Below are 21803 nucleotides of genomic sequence, written 5' to 3'. Positions count from 1 at the left end.
CAAAGGAAACTAACTTTGCCTTTTCTCCCCACTGTCATGGAAAAATATTTTGCCCTTTTTTAAACACGTTAATTTAAATTAAACCTCCATCCTTGATCTTTGGAACATGCTCAAACTCTTTCCATGTTCAGATATTTTGCTCATCCTACCCCCCTCCCCTCCACTCCATCCCACACTGATATTCACGCACTATCAAATACAGTTGGTCACTAAGCTGTGCAGAAACTTTAGTGGAGTATCTGATGCCAAATTAGAACTTTGCAATCTCTCAAAGATATTGGCAAACCACTGTTTTTAATTTAATATAATTCCAGGGAAGGAGATCCAACTAGCTCCACTGTGACTTTGGAAGACAGTGCAATCTGTTTAACATTGGAGAAAAGTACACTGGAAATGGAAAATGATGATGATTCTGAATTTGACATTCGTTTGGTAAGTACCAATGGATGAGAATGGCCTAGTCCACAGGAAGACACTTCTCAGTGCTGCAGATGCTTTAATGCAAACAAGTAACTGAATTGCTCACTAAACATCCATTATGTCAATTATTAATGTCCAGTCCTTTGTAATTCCTGCTGATAAATGGCTTGTTTACAAATCCCCTTTTCATTGAGCCCATCATTTGGGGAGATGACACTAATTTAAAAAATATCAATTTGCGTAAATGGCTCGAGCATAGGCTTCCAATTATTTTTCTTTTCAATGGTTATCTTAATTATGAAAAGTGAACTAAAAGATTAATGGTTCCATTTGTGAGGTGATTTTTGTTTATCGTGTTTTATTTCTCTGTCAAGTTAGTTACCCATTTTGGATTTGTTCCAATGTGGGCACTTAGCAACACTTTCTGCTTCAATGCATCCTGACCCAATTTGCCAAGCAGGTGGTAAATTAGAATAAATACTTTGAAAATACTGGAACACTAATGAATTGTTTGGCTTAATTAGACTCCTGTGAGCAAATAGATTAAACAAGTTGATAAAGTTACTATTAAGAGCAATGAGTGGTAAAAGCAAATTATTTACAATTAAGTGCAATGTCAAGTTTTTAAGACTTCCACAAACTAATCCTGAAAACGATTAAAGATTGGTTTACAATTATTTGAAACAGATTTTGAACTTGTATTTGCATAATTGGGATTCACATTTTGAAGTCCACAATTTAAAAATGAATTCCAATATGTATTGTCATGTAAAATGATTGTTAAATGCCAAACGACAATAGTTATAGCATAACTAAACATGCTGCAGCCTTAATGCACAACATTACTGGGAAGATCAAAGACAGGAGCTGCTTGTATTTCTATGAACAGAGCATGAGGAACAGGGGAAGACCACTCAGCCCCTTAGACTTGCTCACCATTCAACAAGGTGATGGCTAATCTTCTACCTCAGCTTCAATTACTTTCAAGGTGAAGATTTCCAAAGATGTATCACCTCCAAGTGAAGAAAGCTTATTTTATCACAACCCTAATGAGCCTACTTGTATTCAGACTGTGACTCCCAGTTCTACACTCGACTGGCTGGGGGAATAACCTCCATGCAACTACCATGTTGAAACCTCTAATAATTTTGAATGGTTCAACGAGGCAATCTTGCATTCTTCTAAATTCTCTATAGAGATCGAGAGAGAGAGTAGGCCTAGTCTGTTCAATCAAGGGACCGGTTGGATGAATCTTCACTGCAGTCCCTCCATAGAAACATAGAAAATAGGTGCAGGAGTAGACCATTCGGCCCTTCGAGCCTGCACCACCATTCAATATGATCATGGCTGATCATCCAACTCAGTATCCTGTACCTGCCTTCTCTCCATACCCCCTGACCCCTTTAGCCACAAGGGCCACATCTAACTCCCTCTTAATTGTAGCCAATGAACTGGCTTCAACTACCTTCTGTGGCAGGGAATTCCAGAGATTCACCACTCTCTGTGTGAAAAATGCTTTTCTCATCTCGGTCCCAAAAGGTTTCCCCCTTATCCTTAAACTGTGACCACTTGTTCTGGACTTCCCCAACATCGGGAACAATCTTCCTGCATCTAGCCTGTCCAACCCCTTAAGAATTTTGTAAGTTTCTATAAGATCCCCCCTCAATCTTCTAAATTCTAGCGAGTACAAGTCAAGTCTATATAGTCTTTCTTCATACGAAAGTCCTGACATCCCAGGAATCAGTCTGGTGAATCTTCTCTGTACTCCCTCTGTGGCAAGAATGTCTTTCCTCAGATTAGACCAAAACTGTACGCAATACTCCAGGTGTGGTCTCACCAAGACCCTGTACAACTGCAGTAGAACCTCCCTGCTCTTATACTCAAATCCTTTTGCTATGAATGCAAACATACCATTCGCTTTCTTCACTGCCTGCTGCACCTGCATGCCTACTTTTAATGACTGGTGTACCATGACAACCAGGTCTCGTTGTATCTCTCCTAATCAGCCACCATTCAGATAATAGTCTACTCTCCTGTTTTTGCCACCAAAGTGGATAACCTCACATTTATCCACATTATACTGCATCTGCCATGCATTTGCCCACTCACCCAACCTATCTAAATCACCTTGCAGTCTCCTAGCATCCTCCTCATAGCTAACAATGCCCCCCAGCTTTGTGTCATCCGCAAACTTGGAAATGTTGCATTCAATTCCCTCATCCAAATCATTAATATATATTGTAAATAGCTGGGGTCCCAGCACTGACCCTTGCGGTACCCCACTAGTCACTGCCTGCCATTGTGATAAGGACCCGTTTACTCCTACTCTTTGCTTCCTGTCTGCCAGCCAGTTCTCTATCCACATCAATACTGAACCCCCAATACCGTGTGCTTTAAGTTTGTATACTAATCTCCTATGTGGGACCTTGTCGAAAACCTTCTGAAAGTCCAGATATAACACATTCACTGGTTCTCCTTTATCCACTCTACTTGTTACATCCTCGAAAAATTATATAAGATTCGTCAGACATGATTTACCTTTCATAAATCCATGCTGACTTTGTCCAATGATTTCACCACTTTCCAAATGTGCTGCTATCCCATTTTTAGTAACTGATTCTAGCAGTTTCCCCACTACCGATGTTAGACTAACTGGTCTGTAATTCCCCATTTTCTCTCTCCCTCCCTTTTTAAAAAGTGGGGTTACATTAGCTACCCTCCAATCCTCAGGAACTACTCCAGAATCTGAAGAGTTTTGAAAAAATTGTCACTAAAGCATCCGCTATTTCTGGGGCTACTTCCTTAAGTACTCTGGGATGCAGCCTATCTGGCCCTGGGGATTTATCGGCCGTTAATCCATTCAATTTACCTAACACCACTTCCCGGCTAACCTGGATTTCACTCAGTTCCTCCATCTCATTTGACTCCTGGTCCCCTGCTATTTCCGGCAGATTATTTATGTCTACCTTAGTGAAGACAGAACCAATGTAGTTATTCAATTGGTCTGCCATGTCCTTGTTCCCCATGATCAATTCATCTGTTTCTGACTGCAAGGGACCCACATTTGTTTTAACTAATCTTTTTCCCTTCACATAACTATAAAAACTTTTGCAGTTAGTTTTTATGTTCCCTGCCATAATCTTTCATAATCTATTTTCCCTTTCCTAATTAAGCCCTTTGTCCTCCTCTGCTGGACTCTGAATTTCTCCCAGTCCTCTGGTAGGCTGCTTTTTCTGGCTAATTTATATGCTTCATCTTTTGTTTTGATACTATCCCTGATTTCCCTTGTTATCCACGGATGCACTACCTTCCCTGATTTATTCTTTTGCCAAACTGGGATGAACAATTGTTGTAGTTCATCCATGCAGTCTTTAAATACCTTCCATTGCATATCCACCGTCAACCCTTTAAGAATCAATTGCCCGTCTATCTTGGCCAATTCACGTCTCATACCCTCAAAGTTACCTTTCTTTAAGTTCAGAACCCTTGTTTCTGAATTAATTATGTCACTCTCCATCCTAATGAACTCAACCATATTATGGTCACTCTTGTCCAAGGGGCCACGGACAACAAAACTGCTAACTAACCCATTACTCAATACCCAGCCCAGAATAGCCTACTCTCTCGTTGGTTCCTCCACATGTTGGTTTAGAAAACTATCCCGCATACATTCCAAGAAATCCTCTTCCTCAGCACCCCTGCCAATTCTATATGTAGATTGAAGTCACCCATTATAACTGTTTTACCTTTGTTGCACACATTTTTAATTTCTTGTTTGATGCCATCCCCAACTCCACTACTACTGTTAGGTGGCCTGTACACAACTCTCACTAGCGTTTTCTGCCCCTTAATGTTTCGCAGCTCCACCCATATAATTTCCACATCCTCCAAGCTAATGTCCTTCCTTTCTATTGCGTTAATCTCCTCTCTAACCAGCAACGCTACCCCACCTCCTTTTCCTTTCTCTCCAACCCTCCTGAATATTGAATATCCCTGGATGTTCAGCTCCCAGCCTTGGTCACCCTGTAGCCATGTCTCCGTGTTCCCAACTATATCATAGTCATTAATAGCTATCTGCACATTCAACTCATCCACCTTATTACGAATGCTCCTTGCATTGAGACACAAAGCCTTCAGGCTTGTTTTTACAACGCTCTTACCCCTTATACAATTAGGTGGAAAAGTGGCCCTTTTTGATTTTTGCCCCGGATTTGTCTGCCTGCCACTTTTACTTTTCACCTTGCTACCTATTGCTTCTACACTCATTTTACAGCCCTGTCTCTCTGCTAATAAACCCACCACCTCTTATTCTCTGTTTATTATCTTTTTCTTCTTTCTCCCCTACATGTTGGGTCTGAGTGCTTCCCTTCTCTGCCTCCTGCCTCACACACTGTCTACTAGCTTTCTCTATTTGAGTCCCTCCCCCCAACCGTTCTAGTTTAAAGTCTCCCCAGTAGCCTTTGCAAATCTCCCCGCCAGGATATTGGTCCCCCTCGGGTTCAAGTGCAACCCGTCCTTTTTGTACAGGTCACACCTTCCTCAAAAGAGGTCCCAATGATCCAGAAACTGGAATCCCTGCCCTCTGCTCCAGTCCTTCAGCCACGCATTTATCCTCCACCTCGCTCCATTCCTACTCTCACTGTCGCGTGGCACAGGCAGTAATCCTGAGATTGTTACCTTTGCGGTCCTTCTCCTTAACTCTCCTCTTAATTCTCCTTTCAGGACCTCTTCTCATTTTATACCTATGTCATTGGTACCTATATGTACCACGACCTCGGGCTCCTCTCCCTCCCATTTCAGAATATCGTGGACACTCCAGAGCAAGTACATCCTTTCTTGGGAAAGGGGACTAAAATTGTACACAGTTCTCCATGTGTGATCTCACTAAGGTCCCATATAATTGCAGTAACTCTCACAACACATACTAAATACTTTGTGTAATATACTGATGTAACATACTATTTGCCTCCTTAATCGGCTGGTACATCTGCATGTTAGTTTTCAGTGGCTTCTGTTTTCAATTGACATCCTGTTGCCTTTGAACACTCAGTTTCTCTCATTTTAAAAAACACAGCATTTCAGTACTTTGCTATTGAACTGCACAATCTCTCATATTTTCCAATACTACATGTGATTGTTCCCTCACTGTTTATCCATGTCTTCTTGAATCCTCCTTAGGTCCTCATCACTGCTTGCATTCCCAATTTAATTTTGTGTCATCATTCAACATGGAAATATGGTATTTGATTTATAATATGGCCAGTGAGTAGTTGGAGCTTAAGTACAAATCCAAACAGTCTGGTCACAGTCTGCCAACCTGAGAAGAACTAGTTTGTTTCTATTCTATTTTTTGGGTGTTAAAGAAAACAGTAGTTGTAGCTTGTCATAAGGAATAAGAGTAGAATTAGGCCATTCAGCCCATCAAGGCAACTCCGCCATTCAATCGTGACTGATCTATCTCTCCCTCATAACCCCATTCTCCTGCCTTCCCCCCATAATCTCTGACACCCGTACTAATCAAGAATCTATCTATCTCTGCCTTAAAAATATCGACTGACAGCCTTCTGTGGCAAAGAATTCCACAGATTCACCACCGACTAAAAAAATCTCTCATCTCCTTCCTAAAAGAACGTCCTTTAATTCTGAGGCTAGGACCTCTAGTTCGAGACGCTCCCACTAATGGAAATATCCTCTCCACATCCACTCGATCCCAAGCCTTTCACTATTCTGTATGTTTCAATTAAACATAGTGAAACACTATTCTGTATGACCCCTCATTCTTCTAAACTCCAGCGAGTACTGTCCAGGCCCAGTGCTGACAAACACTCATCACAAGTTAGCATACTCATTCCTGGGATCATTCTTGTAAACCTCCTCTGGACCTTCTCCAGAGCCAGCACATCCTTTCTCAGATATTGTGTGCAATTTCGGGCACCATATTCCAAATGCAGCCTTACCAGCGCCTTAGAGCTTCAACATTGCATCCCTGTTTTTGTATACAAGCCCTCTTGAAATAATTGGATTTTCATCCAACTATCTCAGTGAAAAAGGATAACTCACAATAATACTTCCATTTTCTATATGACGGGGCTTCCAAATCATAAATTAATTCATTGGCAGTAAAGCATTTGGAAAGACTAAGAAAATTGCTGTAAGATTCATGAATCATATGGTTAAATATGTCCCTACATCTCCTATCAGTAACTGCAGAAGTCTGCTGGATGACTGAATACACTGAGCTCCGCCAAGACGACTTTTGTTTGAGTGTAGGTCTGTGTAGAAGTTAGCATTCCAAAGTGGAAAAATGACGGACTCCTCTCCCCAACGCGAACAGATTTTCCCAGTAAACAACTATCTTCAGATATGTTTTGGTTTAAGTATTTTGTGTTTATGGAGCTAATTTATAGGTTTGCACGCAACACCAAGGTCATTTCCTTGTAGAGTATTTTGGTAGTATTTCAACATTTGCCCATATGGAGTGCACATAGATTTTTTTTAAATGTATCTTTTATATTTATTCAGGCTGATCTGCTAAAGAGTAATGTTTGAACAATTGCACATTTCTAGAACTGTGCTGAGAGGAAGAAAATAATTTGCTGTTGTGCAGAAATAAAAACAAAGTGCTGTTAATACTCCACATTCAGATAACATATTTAGGGAGAGAAACAGAATTGAAGTTTTAGATTAATGTCCTATCATCAGTTCTAACCTAATAATCTGCTTTATACAAACTTGGTTAAGGGATTGATATTAGCCAAGAGACCTGAAGACAAGATCATTGCAGTATTTTAAACTAGCATTTGTGGACCAGGAACCTTTCTCTGTCCAAATGAGAAATAGACAATCTCTGTTTAACATCTCATCTGAAAGATGGCAACTCTGACATTGCGGCATTCCCTCAGTAAAGTAGTGGAATACTGGTCTAATACATAGTCATAGATAGATACAACGTGGAAACAGGCCCTTCCGCCAACTTGCCCACAACAGCCAACATGTTCCAGCTACACTAGTCCCACCTGCCCACGTTTGGTCCATATCCCTGAACGTGTCCTATCCATGCACTTGTCTAACTGTTCCTTAAACGTTGGGATAGTCCCAGCCTCAACTATGTCCTCTGGCAGCTTGTTACCCCTCAGATTTATATTCAATATTTTCCCCTTCACCTTAAACCTATGTCCTCTGGTCCTCGATTCATCTACTCTGGGCAAGATACTCTGTGCATCTGTCAAGTCTGCAGATTTTGAACCAACAATCTATTATTCTTTTTGTCTTTACTGTATATTTGCTTTTTAACAGGAAGTAAGGTTGTGGTTCAAGGGAGTGATAAATTAAATTAAAGGCCTGTCCCACTGTACGAGGAAATTCAAGAGTTTGTGAAGAATTTTCAACGATGAAAAATGTCCACGAGAGCCCCGAGTACCTACGAGCAGCTATTAGCATAATTCTCTGAGTTCGAATCGGGGGAAACTCGGGAGAACTCTTGAATTACCTCGTATAGTGGGACAGGCCCTTAAGGCTTGTGATTTTTTAACTTTTTTAAAGAGGATAAACTAAATTAAAATTACAAGCCACAAGTTTGAGTACAAACTAAATATTCAATGATTGTTGTGCAATTGACCTCCTGTAACAACATGAGTACTCTGAAATGTTGTGCACTAATAGCCCTGTCCCACGGTACGAGTTCATTCCCAAGTTTGCCTGATTCGAACTCAGAGATTTACGGTAATGGCCACTCGTCGGAACTCGGGGTTCTCATGGACATTTTTCATCCTGTTGAAAAATCTTCACGAGTCTTCCCGTGCTTACCTGCCGTTAGCGAGTCTTCCCGAGTACCTGCCGTTAGCACTAAGAGACGTCCCCGAGCTCCGACGTACCCGCTACGTTCATTCTCCGTGCTTACCACGAGTTTGATTTTTTTTTAACTCGGGAATGAACTCGTACCATGGGACAGGGCTTTAGAAGTTAAAAGTTTCAAGCATTCAAAATGAACATCTTTTGGGAAATGTTAAACCAGACAATGTATCAGGAAGATGTAAAGGAGGACATTTCCAGAGATAGCCATTATATATACTGATATTGCTTCTGGAGGAATCATTAAATATTACACCTTTCATTTAACAGCACAATCTATCAATATAATTAAAACTCAAATCTTGACCGCATCCTGTTTGTACTGCTTAGTGATTTTAGAAAAAATGCTACCACTTACGGCTGTGATTTTTGGCCATTTTACTCCGAGTCCCACTCTGCTGCGCAGCACAAGAGGATTTTTCCCATCGATTAAAAATAAAAGACTTATTAATGTTTAAAAAAATGTTGAGATTCGCTCTCCTGTCAATCATGCCATGAAGGCCATGGCCCTTCCGGTGGGAGGGGGAGGGACTATAAAACCCAGAGGTGTGGGCATGGCTCGGTCTCTGCAAGATGTAGGGGGGAGAGGACATGACTCAGCCTGAGCTATGAATCAACTGAACATTGAATGTCTACTGAATTGTGAGTGTGGTTTTTATGTGGTTTTATGGTGGTTTCACCCTGCTTGAAATGGAATGAAACTGCATTTGAATTTGGTGGCCTTGCACCCTGCATGAAATGGCATGAATCTGCACTTGAATTTGGTGGCCTTGCACCCTGCTTGAAATGGTATGAAACTGCACTTGAATTTGGTGGCCTTGCACCCTGCTTGAAATGGTATGAAACTGCACTTGAATTTGGTGGCCTTGCACCCTACTTGAAATGGTATGAAACTGCATTTGAATTTGGTGGCCTTGCACCCTGCTTGAAATGGTAGGAAACTGCATTTGGTGGCCTTGCACCCTGCTTGAAATGGAATTTCAAGGAATAGCCATGAGTCAACTTCCATCCGACCAGCCGTGAGTGAGTTAGCTGCCAGCACACCAAGCTTGAGTGACTGAGCTGCCAGCCCAAGAATCCATTCAGCCCACAACATCCATACTAGCGTTCCAGAGAGAGCCCCCCTCCACTGGCCACCAATATTGGAATTGGTGGAGAGATGGCATATTGCGTTGGACCAGCCATCCTGTGCGAACATGGGACCCAACGGGTCCCACTTAGTCTAGTAAATTGCTAAAATATACTCAAAGTAGGTGATCAGTGTTGAGTTAGTTATACAGCGTCGAAGCGGGCCCCACAGTCCAACTTGCCCACACTGACCAACATGTCCCACCTGCCTGCATTTGGCCCATATCCCTCTAAACCTGTCCTAGCAGGTAACTGTCTAAATGTTTCTTAAACATTGCAATAGTACCTGCCTCAACTACCTCTTCCAGCGGCTCATGCACCCAAAAAAAGTTCCCCCTCAGGTTCCTATTAAATTTTTCCCTCTTAAAACTGTGTCCTTTGGTTTTCCCCTACTCTGGACATGAGACGCTGCGTCTACCCGATCAATTCCTCATGATTTTATACACCTCTATAAGATCACCCCACATCCTCTTGGGCTCCAAGAAATAGAGTCCTAACCTGCTCAACCTCTCCCTCGAGCTCAGGCTCTCAAGTCCTGGCTACATCTTCAAGTCCTGGGTAAATCTTCTCTGCACCCTTTCCAGCTTGACTACATCTTTCCTATAACATGGTGCCTGGAACTTAACACAAAACTTATAAGATGCTTAACTACACTTGCATGTGGGCAATGTTTCCTGGCCATCGTGGATGAGCAGTATGGACAGTAGTCACAAACACTTGACAAGTAAACTGAATCTTTCAGGAAAGCACGACTCCTTCAATCAAGTAGATACAATTTTACATCATAGTGATAAACTAATTTTAGTCCAATTTTCCTTTAGTCCAACAATTTGAACAAAAATAACTGTTTGCAGACCAAATTAAACTGAATACAAAAGTTAGGATTGCTTCACTTTGCCATAAGTGCCTAAATTTGCAATAATTCAAGTAAATGTTGGAACATTGTTCAATGTTTAAAAAATAACTAAAATTATAACCAGGACTATGTTATCTATTTTAAATTTGAGTTAAAATTGCATTCAAGGCTGAAAGCAATGCTGGAAAATGTTCCAAAACTATCATAAGCCTAGTCAAAGTTTCTTCAGCACAGTGCAACCCTGTGCTTCCAGTGTAAAGGCAACTTGACTTTTCCTCTAATTATATCTGGGTATATATGACTTAATTGGGTCAGCTCCAAGAGAGGACTGCCACCTACTCGGAAATAAGACATAGGACGGTCATTCTTCTTCTTCTTGCGTATGGCGTGCTCAGCCTAAAGTTGTAGGACAACTTATTTCTTATTTGATCTTTTTTTTTTTTTTTTTAATCTTATTTGATTGTGCACGCCGGGTTGATTGCGTTTGTCGAAACAGGGCAGACCACGTGAAGGTTGCAATCTTCCACCCCAGGAAAGTAATTGAATCAATGGATCAGCTACAGCAAAGTATGCAATGCTCCATTGAGGTTGCATTGTGAAGTTTGCACACAGAGAAACGGAGCTTTGAAAGAACCTTTTCAACTTAAAGCAATGTAGTCTTGTTCATGATAAATTATCTTAAGTGTTACTTGGCTTGGAGATTTGTCATGGAAAATCAGAAAATCTGATTGCATATTTTGGGTGGCACAGTGGCTCAGCTGGTGGAGCTACTGTCTCGTAATGCCAGGGACTCTAGTCCGATCATGACCTCAGGTGCTGTCTATGTGTAGTTTGCATGTTCTCCCTGTGACCATGTGGGTTTCCTCTGGGTTCTCTGGTCCACAATCAAAAGACGTACAGTTTTGTAGGTTAATTTGCCTCTGTAAATTGCCCCAGTGTGTCGGGAGTGGATGGGAAAGTGGGGTAACGTAGAACGAGTGTGAACTGAGTTGTTCTGAACTGTAAGACCGTAAAGCTTCTGCACACTGGTTACTGGAGGGAAAAATCAAATATTCGCTAGTTGTGAATATCTTTAAATGGAAATAGTTACCTTTTGAATACTGGTCCTCATTTCACTTTGTAGCAAGTGAAAAAAGTACCAAGGTAAGAGGTTCCAACCCTGCCATGCTTTTTGTCCTTAATCTGGATGTTAGCATATCATCAAGGTCCAGAAGTTTAAAAATGCTCAAAATTTTCTATGAAATTAAGATTCCTCTTAGTTTCTGAAATGGCTCTTATTGAGAGTAGATCGCCACTCGCAGGAACATCTGCCCTGCACTGTCAAGCAATTTGAAGAATTTCTTAATCAAACGTATATTCCACAAACATTGCCATATAATGTTGCCATTTCATGGTTCAGGGAAAGCGCATTAATTGAATGAATTGTTTTAAAATGCTGATTTTTATTTTTAACTTACACAGAACTGCACGCCATGAAGCTTATTGCAGCATTAAAAATCTTTAATACAACTGCCTTCGCTAAGAAGATTTTTGTTTTTAACCTAGTAAATCGACTGGATGAATTTGTTGGACGGATGTCAGCACAGGGAGAGTATAAACCCAGCCTAAATATTCCTTTCCTACCTGGAAAGATGCTCTCTACACTCCGGCTAATTGAAGAACTAAAACAGAAGTCCCGTTTATTAAACAGAGCATTGTATGGACCTTGTCAACTGACATTGAGCAGGCCAGGATTCAAAAAGAACATTTCACACTTCAGCACCAAGTCTGCGTTGCTTGCTATACAAATAGCTCTTTATTTTTTCTTCATATTTGTGATCCTTCTTGCTCATCTGAAAAAAAGGTTGGCATTTTTACTGGTTCTGAAATTCTACCAGATTTATATTTTGTTACTTTGCTGGTTTTGATTGCATACATTTCAGTATCTGGCAGTTTTAGAAGAAAACAATTTTTCAGATGCCAAAAACACTTGTGCCTGAAGCGTGGGTGTTAACTTTTCTATTTTGTTAAATTTCCTACGAAGCAGTCTTTTAACCAGCCTATGGATAAAATTGTCTACTTTGTACTTGCATTGAATTGCAATGTTTGCACATGACTACATTAACAGATATTCTAGAAACGCTAGTTTCGCTTACTTGTCAGTTTAAAAAAAAAAAGTTTACAGAAATGTATACACATCATCTCGATGTCTATTTTAAATATGACAAAGAGTCTATTTTAATGAACTCTTTCTGGGAGGTCTTAAAGGTCTCTGTAAATAAATATTCTTCAAAATTGTAAGAAATTTGCTTGAGATGCTTACTGCAAATGTTCACTTAAACAAAACTTGTGTACAGGAATCTGTCAAATTCATGTTCTTCTGAGTTGTATAATAAGAGTCGAATGGCCTGCTGAAATTTATGCTGCATTATATGTATGTAAATTGTATAGGACTTGAGTTTTGCTGCCATTCTGAATCACTGTAAATCTTTCTCCAAGCAATCATGTTCAGATTATTTAAATGTAACGTTATTGAGCATCTATTTATTGAAATTGGTCTTGCTGCAGCCATGTTTCTGGTAATAGGGAGACACTTGGCATCCCCTGGTGGATGTGGTTTAACACTGCACAGCCTTGAGGGCAAACTGAACTTCAGTTTCATTGGCCAATGTTTTGAATCAAATAGAAAGCACTTAGAAAGAAACCACCAGCAGAGAACTAATAAAAAAAAGTTTCACTTGGAACTGCAGCATTACTTTTTATTTATTTACATCCTAACTGTTTTGCTTTATCATAAAAGATTGTGAATCATTTGTTTCCATTTATTCGACAATATTTTGACACATAAACTATTGAAAGCTGATCTGTTAACCTGTTTGAGAAAGTGGTTTGTTTTGTGTGCCATTATTGTTCTACAATAAGCGAGTTGGGTATTCCGAAAAACGCAAGGAATCATGGGATTTGTCAAAGGTCACTCGCGATAAACACTCTTGGCAACCGTGCCGCCGCATGCACACAGACCTGAGCCTCATCTGCAACCAGGTTCGAACCCGGGTCCCCGGTGGTGAACCTGCCAACTGCCGAACCGCCATTGGACCGTCACCATCGTGTCGTTCCTCCCCCCACCCCCCCCCCGCGCCAGCAGTGAGCCTGGCCCGACTCCTCCGGCCTGCTCCGGACAGGGATGGGACTTCCTGTCCCTCTGGGTTAACCTGCGGCCCTGAACTGTCGGGAGTCAGACTGGAGCGGCGCCCCAGGCCCACAGCCAGCGTGGAGAAGCAGCGCTAATTCCAGCTCAACTCTCCCGTCTGAGTCCAGTCCAGGGCTGTAGGTTAACCTGGCGGGACATTCAGAGTCAGCACTGCTTCTCCGCGCTGGCTGTAAGCCTGGGCCGCCACTCCCGTCTGACGTCTGTTGTCTCTGGGCGTCTCCTGACGGGGGTGGGCAACCCGGGAGGGAACGGGGGTGGTCCAGTGGCAGTTCGGCAGCGATCCTGGCTTCAGATGAGGCACAGGTCTGTGTGCAAGCGCGAGCACAGTTGCCAAGAGTGTTTATCGTGAGTGACCTATGACCTGGGAATGCACAGTCGGAATACCGAACTCGCTTATTGAAGTCCTGAATTTGCCACCTTTATGGGTAAAGGGTGGGGTTTGGGGGAGAGAGAGCGGTGACTGGCTGTTTTTAAAGCAAAGTAGGGAGGACCAATTGTGTACAACAAGAAGCTGAGCCTGCATAAGATTTTTTTAACTCGGCCATGACCAGGCCTTGATGTCTCAGTGGTGTGGCTTTAATATGCATGCCATATGTTGCTAATTATTCATAGGCTAGTTTGCCAGAGGTGTCAAAACAGGATACAGTACTCCAAACTACCATGTGAGCAGAAATTGAGCTAAAAAAAAAGATATGAGGGGAAAAAGCAGGAACGGGGTACTGATTTTAGATGATCAGCCATCTGGTGCTGGCTTGAAGGGCCAAATGGCCTACTCCTGCACCTATTTTTCTGTTTCTAAATACATACAGCATCCGCCATGCACCACATGTTTGTGAGCGGTTTGCCATGGAAATACTATTGAAGAGTCTGAATTGGTATTGTGCATTTACAAATAGGTCACAAATGTGCTACTTAATCAAACATCACCTTTATTGCATGGTTTCTCTTTATGGGTTTAATTGTGGAACTAAAAACTCCAGAATTTTTTTTCCATGTTGCACTATATACCTACACTGAATATATGTTAAACTACACTTTAAACACAAAGCCACCCTACCCTAGCATTTATTTTGCATGCAATCTGGACAGAATGAATAGCTATATTCCACCTGACCCTTGGGTACCCATTTCATGCTTATAAAACATACAGACAGCACCAAAAGTGAAAGGCTCTGAAATTGTATTGCAATTGCATAAATGTTGTTTTTATTTATTTTATTTTGATTTCATACTTTGTTTTGACCCAGTTCCACTTAAATGTTGAGGATATTTTGGCTACTTGTATAATGGGTATTAGTTTAGGATTTCTGTTGCTCTTTGGAAGCTGGAGAATTTCAAAGTAGTGTGGGTAGCATGAGAGTGAGGATACATGAAAGATCTAGTAGTAAAGATTCAACAAGGGAGACGGTGTTCAAGTCTTGAGGGTTTGTGGTAATTGTAGTGAAAACATACGCAATGAGTTGGCGGTTTAGTAAGTCGCCACATTGTCAAGATAGCTTGTTCCAACCGTGGAAACGTTTCCAGTTCTGCATTGGAGCTGAAGATCTGCAAGTCTGAGGCATTGGTAAGAATAAAATGTGCAAAGCTTGATATTTGGATGAATCTTTGAAATGACCGACCTGTTGATATGCAAGTTATAAATTGCATCATACGTTTTTTTTTCACTCTGCCTGACATGGTATAATTGGGTGGCATTTGATCTCAATACTACTTTGGCCCTTGGTTTCCCATTTGGTTCCAGGACCGCACAGAGAGTGGTGAATCTCTCCTCTGCCACATTAAGGGTAGTGAAGCCAGGGGATGTGCCCTTGTGGCCAAGGGGATCAGAGTATGGAGAAAAAGGCAGGTAGTCTGAATTTCTATGTTTCTATCCCCATCTGGTTCCAGGACCGGACAGCAAAGATTAGTCTGAAGAAGGGTCTTAACTCGAAACGTCACCAATTCCTTCTCTCCAGGGGTGCTGCCTGGCCTGCTGAGTTATTCCAGCATTTCTTGTCTACCTTCAGCAAGGATTCTGTTCCACTGCTTTTATTATATTTTGCATAAGGCTGTTATAGGCAACCTGTGACCATAAATGGAAGTGGAATGGACTGGAGATAAGAATGATGTGTCAGGGCTTCCTCTCCCATTTTGTTTCACTGGTAGTCCAGGAGCAAAGTAAGCATTGGTGGAAGATCCAATGTGTAAAGGTGATTACATATTTGCTTTAAATTAATTATTAAACTAGGGAACTTTGAGGTAGTCAAAATCCTCAAGGGCTCAAAAGAAGCAATGTTCTCTCCCAAAAACGAGAAAGGATTAAGTAAAAGTATCCATTGCAGCTGCAAGTAGCATATTTGACATAGTCCCTTTACCAAGGCTGATGTTTGGAGATTAATTCTACCTCTGGAACACACCCATATTTAAGCAGTTTGTCTTTACATTGCGTCTTCATACCCCCAAAACGATAAACAGATAACTTGTTGATAAACCAAACATTTATATAAAATTACATGTAGTCTGTAGTGCTATCATATCTTAATTAATCGATAACATTTGTGCCCCACATGAGCTATCTATAACTCAATATTTCCCAACCTTGTCACCATATCTTCCTATTCCTTTCATTGCTGTGTGTTTAGTCAGCTTGCCTTTAAATCTCACCATACAATTCACTTCAAACCTTTTGTGGTAATATGTTCCATACACTTAGTGGGTAATTCTTGTTGAATGCAGGAGTGAGTATTTTATATTTATGCCCATAATTTAGGTCTCTTCACTAGTTGGAAATATATTCCGTCAACCTGATCTTGAAGATTACTTGTTCCATCTACTTTATCTTAAACATATCTTATCAAGTCATCCCCTCAGCCTTCCCCTTTCAAAATTGGTCCAGTTTTGTATATTTTTCCTTAAGTATATAATCTCATATTCGTATTCAATCTTGCCAATAACTTTAGACCAAATTTAGCAACTCAGCATCTTTTGGAAATTTGATGACAAGACCTGTACCCACTGTTGCAGCACAATCTATATGTTCAACTTAATTTCCTTTAGTTCTATCCTTCTGGAAACAAATCCCAGGGATTGAAATGATTTGTTTATGGCAATTACAGCATTTATCGCTCCTTACGATTTCCTGATGCAGCAGAATGATTTACTAAGCCAGGACATTTGAGGATTTAAAAATTGACTACATTAAAGTTGCCTATTGGTCAGTTTAGCAAAAGAAAACATAATTCCTCCTTCAAAATGAACCAGTGGGATTTTAATAAATAAACTGGTTTTTAAATTGTCATGATCACGTTTACTGAGATCGGTCTTTTTTTTAAAATCCAAGTTGAGTTCTTCTGACATTAAAATTCTGAAAGTGTTCTAATGAGAATGAATTCTCTGAATTACTGTATCAGCAACAAATTGTTAAAATGCAGCACACATTCTAGGAAATAACACTAGCAGCATTTGTGCAGAATGCCCAAAAAGTAGCTATATCCAAAAGATACTCCACCTAGGTCAATCTTACATTTCCAGGACGTGTTATCAGCCAGCAGCAGATTAAGGGTCGCCTACCCTGAATTAAAGTAAGATAGACACAAAATGCTGGAATAACTCAGCTGAAGTAAAGTATAGTGGATGCATGTGTTCAGCAGCTTGCAGTTTGGTCCTAGATCAAATTAAATAACTGGAGTTCTAAACAAATCATCGCAATCATTTTTTTTCTGTAAAAATAGCCATAGTTGTGATATTGGGTGAGGAAAAATACAGAGCCAAGAGTTCAAATCACACCAATATCTGGGGAAATTAAATTCAGTTAATTAAATGTAATTGGAATTAAAAACCTAGCTTAAGTAAAGGTCACCATGAAACTAGCAGATTTACCATAAACTGCATTTAATAAAAAACAGGAATCCCTGCATCGTGACAAAGCTTGGCTTATACGTGAATCCAAATTCACAGAAATATGGTCAGCTCTTAAATGCCCTTGCAAGCTACTACATTCAAAGGAAGAACAGCAAGTGCTGGCTTTCTCGGCAATACTCACACCATATGAATGCACGATAAATACCAAATTCAAGACCAACACAAATTTATTTGAAGAATGCAAAATGAGGAATTTAAATAACTTGGCAAAAAGTGGTTTAAATGGTTGAAATGTTAGGCATGACCTACAGTCAGCATTAATTATCAATTGTATAACCTAAACTTTTAATAATTTACTTTTCTGAATACAAGCTTCAAAATAAAGAATATTTATAACAAGTCTTCATGTCCCATTTAGCTTTTTCTCTGCTTATGTCCAATAATCAATGGTGCTGTGGACAAATTAATTATTTTACCAGGATAGGTTCAGGACCAGGTGATTCAGAAGTTGGATCTAGATTGTTATGAAGATTGTTCTAGCAAAGTCCAATATAAACTTGTTTAATATCCACAATATTCCACTTTTAAAACTATTTCACTATTGGAGTTGACATTTGCTTGTACAGGTATATTTAAAACATTGATTGCTAATGTGCATCAGGTTGGATATTGAAGCATGGTAATGGTGAATTGATAGAAAAAATGGTTTGAGGAAGAGAAACCAAAGCAGTTTATTTTAAAGGAAGAATGAAAGAATTGAAATCTTTTTTTAAATGGTTTATACATTTAAAGTGTAGTGTATGAAATATATATGATTCATTTGATTAGGTACTCTATCATAGAAAATTGACTAACCTGACTCTCAAGAACTGATTGTGGACTTTGGAAGGGAAAGGATAGGGACCCACAATCCCGTTTATATCAACGGTGATGGAAAGGGTCAAAAACATCAAATTCCTAGGTGTGCATATTTCCGAAGATCTTTCCTGGTCCCGGCACACTGATGCAATTGTAAAGAAGTGCCTCTCAATCCTGAGAAGATTACGGAGAGTCGGTATGTCAAAGAGGACTCTCTCTAACTTCTATAGGTGCACAGTAGAGAGCATGCTGACTGGCTGCATCGTGGCCTGGTTCGGCAACTTGAATGTTCAGGAGCGGTAAAAGACTGCAGAAAGTTGTGACAGCTGCCCAGTACATCACTGACCTCCCCACCATCGAAGGGGTCTATTGCAGTCACAAAAAGGCTGCCAGCAACATCAAAGACCCCCACCATCCTGGTCACACACTCATTTCACCGTATCCATCGGGAAGAAAGTACAGGAGCCTGATATCTGTAACATCCAGGTTCAGGACCGGCTTCTTCCCCACAGCCATCAGGCTATAAACACATCATCAAATAAGCTCTGAACAATAACAGTCTATTATTATTATTGCACTATATCTGTTTATTTATTGTGTATATATGGTCTATACACACACTGAACTTTTCTCTTCTTTTTTGGTTTGTTTACATATTCCGTTGTGCTGCAGCAAGTAAGAATTTCTGGGACACATGACAATAAACTCTCTTGACTCTTAAACTTGCACTCTAAGTCACGTAATTTTGACCTCTTGATCGGTTGAGCGGGTTATCGATACTCACATTCATTCAGGTATTCTTCACCATACTTAGTGACAGCACGTTTTAAATCACCAGCACTCTGGATAAAATATTTCCCTCAACTATTCTCAAATGTAAGTGAATTGGGAGAAAGATCAATGCTCTTGTTATCAATCCTTCCGTTGATAGTTATTCTAATTCACGCTGGCCAGTGCAACATCCTTTTAAATCTTTTCTGCACCCTTCATAGTGTAACCCTTTAAACTACCTTATCTGCCCCACTAACTTCAGGGATCTGCAGAGAGGCATTCCAAGATCCTTCAGTTTCTTTTTGTAACGATATACAACCGTGAAATATTACAATGCTCTCTTCTGTCAATCTAATCCATCGTGGACGTTACACCTCCCTGTGGGAGACACTTGACAATTACATTGCGTCTCTCATTCATCACTCAACCCCTCAAGACTGCCCAATCTTCAACATGATCATGGATCGCCACGGCTGGGCCAATTTACCATGCCATTCAATTTCCTGATCTTTAAAAAAATCAATGTAAAATTCCACAGTGTAGAATTCCAGAGGTTCACCATAATAGACTGGAGATGGTTAGCTCAAAGAAGGTTTAAGATGAATCATCAGCTGTTTATATGCTTCAGAAACATGGCCAACATACAGTAGGTACATTAAGGCATCAGTGAAGGATCACCAATGATAGCAAAAGTGTACACTTCCTGGCCAAGATCTTCAGCATTGCTGCTCTGTTTATGTCCAACTAGCTAAGGCTGCTGTCCACGTGGCTGTTACAATCTTATAAATGAGCACCACCACAGCAAGAAATTTCTAGCATAGAAATGCTTCACATTGTCAAAATCATCATTAAAATGTGTTGTATTCCCATCTGGCCAGTGATCGCTGAAAATAGTGGAGCCTCAAGGAGAGCAATGAAACCCATCTGCCTGTGCTGGCAGCAGTATAGCCCGTAAACACTGCATAGCAGTCTTTCGCCACCTCAGAATTAGAGTGAAAACAAGACTTCCTCAATTCTAAGCAACAGCTGACCATTGTTTAAGTAATGTTTAGAGGGAACTGCAGAAACGAAGGTTAGACAAAAAAGCTGGAGAAACTCAGCGGGTGCAGCAGCATCTATCTAACGTTTCGGGCCCCACCCACCCCCCCCCGATCAGTCTGAAGAAGGGTTTCGGCCCGAAACGTTGCCTATTTCCTTCGTCCATAGATTGCTTCAGTTTCTCCAGCTTTTTTGTGTAACCTATTGTCAGCCCTATTGTAGCATAATATGGCACCCATGACAACACAAGGCTTTTATAACAAGACAATTTTGAATTTAAAAACAGTGAATGATCATGTTTTAGTAGGCCATACAGGTAGAAGGTACATTAGAAACCTTGAAGTGATGAAATGGCAAGTCCAATTTACTGGTTATTGAGATCCAAAGCCAAAGTTTAGAATATTTTACTTAATTGGGATATGCAGAGCCTGAAAAAAGGAACAATAGTCACTTAATGGTAAAATTATTTAAATGATTAATGTGTTATGGCACAGTTAAGCAAGAAAACAATTGCTGTACATTTAAGTACATGTTTAATTAAATTACAGCCCGGAATACGATGTAGGACTCACTTTATATTCAATTAAAACAGGGGGGAGGACCTTTCTATTTGATCTCAATTGAATACTTTGATGCAGTATTTTGAAAATGAAAGCACATTAAAAATTGATATTTTATAAACAAGCATTCAAAAATAAAATTACAAGCTTTAGAGATTACAATGTTATTCAGTCTTGCTAAGACAAAAATGTGTTCACATTTACTATACCATTCTCGTATTTATAATGTCCCCTAAAAGTGGGGGCAAGTGTTCACTGGGCACCTCTGAAGATGTTGTAACAAGATGGTCGTGCCAGATGTGCTATGCATTCATATGCCCCTGCACTCTTTAATAGCCATTCCAGAGAGCATGCTTTGATGTTGATGACAGCTTAATAAGGATCAGATTGGATCATTCCAAGGAATATTCGGCATCCAAGTCTGACTCCATCAACAAAAGTTGTCAGTTTTGGCAGTTTTAGGCCATGGGCTGACCATCAAAAATGTGTCTAGAATTTAACTTTTGTGACCCATGTCTGGTATCTACTTGAAATTTGGCACAGATTTGGATAAAATATAATTGATAAGGAAATCATAACTCGTCAGTGCAAAAGGTAGCACACTAATTAATTAAGCTGATTAGAAAAAGTAACAGCGCCCTCTTGTGCTCCATAATTGGTAGCTGTACATTACTCTATGGGGGGTTGTGGTAGCGCCGAGACTCGAATGGGAACATTGAATACTGTTATGCCAATTACACGGGAAGGGTAACTCTTCACCGCGGGCATTTCAGTCTTTTAATCCATGATCTACGGGGAGAGGACGCTGGTGACTTTTGGATCAAGTTCAGGAGGTGAAGCTCGAGTTCGACTGGAGGTATATGGTGAGTGAGACTGCCGCGGAGGTCCTGGGTTTCACCGGCTCCTGAACCCGCCTAATTAATGGGTGAGGGCAGATCCTGTGCGTTCCCCAGTTTACTGAACCCACTGACTGCCAGTTACTTTCCTCTGGTGGACAAACTTGCTGGAGTAACTCAGTGGGACCCTTCTTCAATTTGAGAGTGAGAGGAGAGAGAAACTAAAGATATCCGTATCTCTCAGTCTGAAGAAGGAACTCGACCCCAAACGTCACCTATTCCTTTTCTCCAGAGATGTTGCCTGAACCGCTGAGTTACTCCAGCATCGTGCGTCTTCCAGAGGAAAGTAACTTTGTTTTAGATACTTTGCACAAACCAGTGTCCAGGATCGATGGACTTGATCTGGGTGAGTACGTCTTAGCGGCCTCAACCACCGCTTGACCTCAGGCTGTCTC

At 40.6% G+C, this 21803-nt stretch overlaps 1 protein-coding gene across 8 annotated transcripts in view; it reads left to right on the top strand.

Moving 5' to 3' along the window:
• LOC129695518 (phosphatidylinositol 4-phosphate 5-kinase type-1 beta-like) overlaps positions 1 to 12978 on the top strand; it is a 146546-nt gene extending 133568 nt beyond the window's left edge. For 7 of the 8 annotated variants that reach the window (XM_055632505.1, XM_055632504.1, XM_055632506.1 and 4 more), the window contains 2 exons: positions 315 to 432; positions 11717 to 12978. In XM_055632505.1, the coding sequence (XP_055488480.1) occupies positions 315 to 432; positions 11717 to 11731 (133 nt within the window). In that variant the 3' untranslated portion in view covers positions 11732 to 12978. The remainder of the gene's footprint in view (positions 1 to 314; positions 433 to 11716) is intronic. The other variant, XM_055632512.1, reaches the window with a different exon arrangement.
• The last annotated feature ends 8825 nt before the right edge of the window (positions 12979 to 21803 follow it).

This window comes from Leucoraja erinacea, chromosome 3 (genome assembly GCF_028641065.1).
Source record: "Leucoraja erinacea ecotype New England chromosome 3, Leri_hhj_1, whole genome shotgun sequence".
Classification (NCBI taxonomy): domain Eukaryota; kingdom Metazoa; phylum Chordata; class Chondrichthyes; order Rajiformes; family Rajidae; genus Leucoraja; species Leucoraja erinaceus.
The sequence above is the reverse complement of the archived record's forward strand: the minus strand, read 5'-3'. Positions and strand labels throughout refer to the sequence as shown.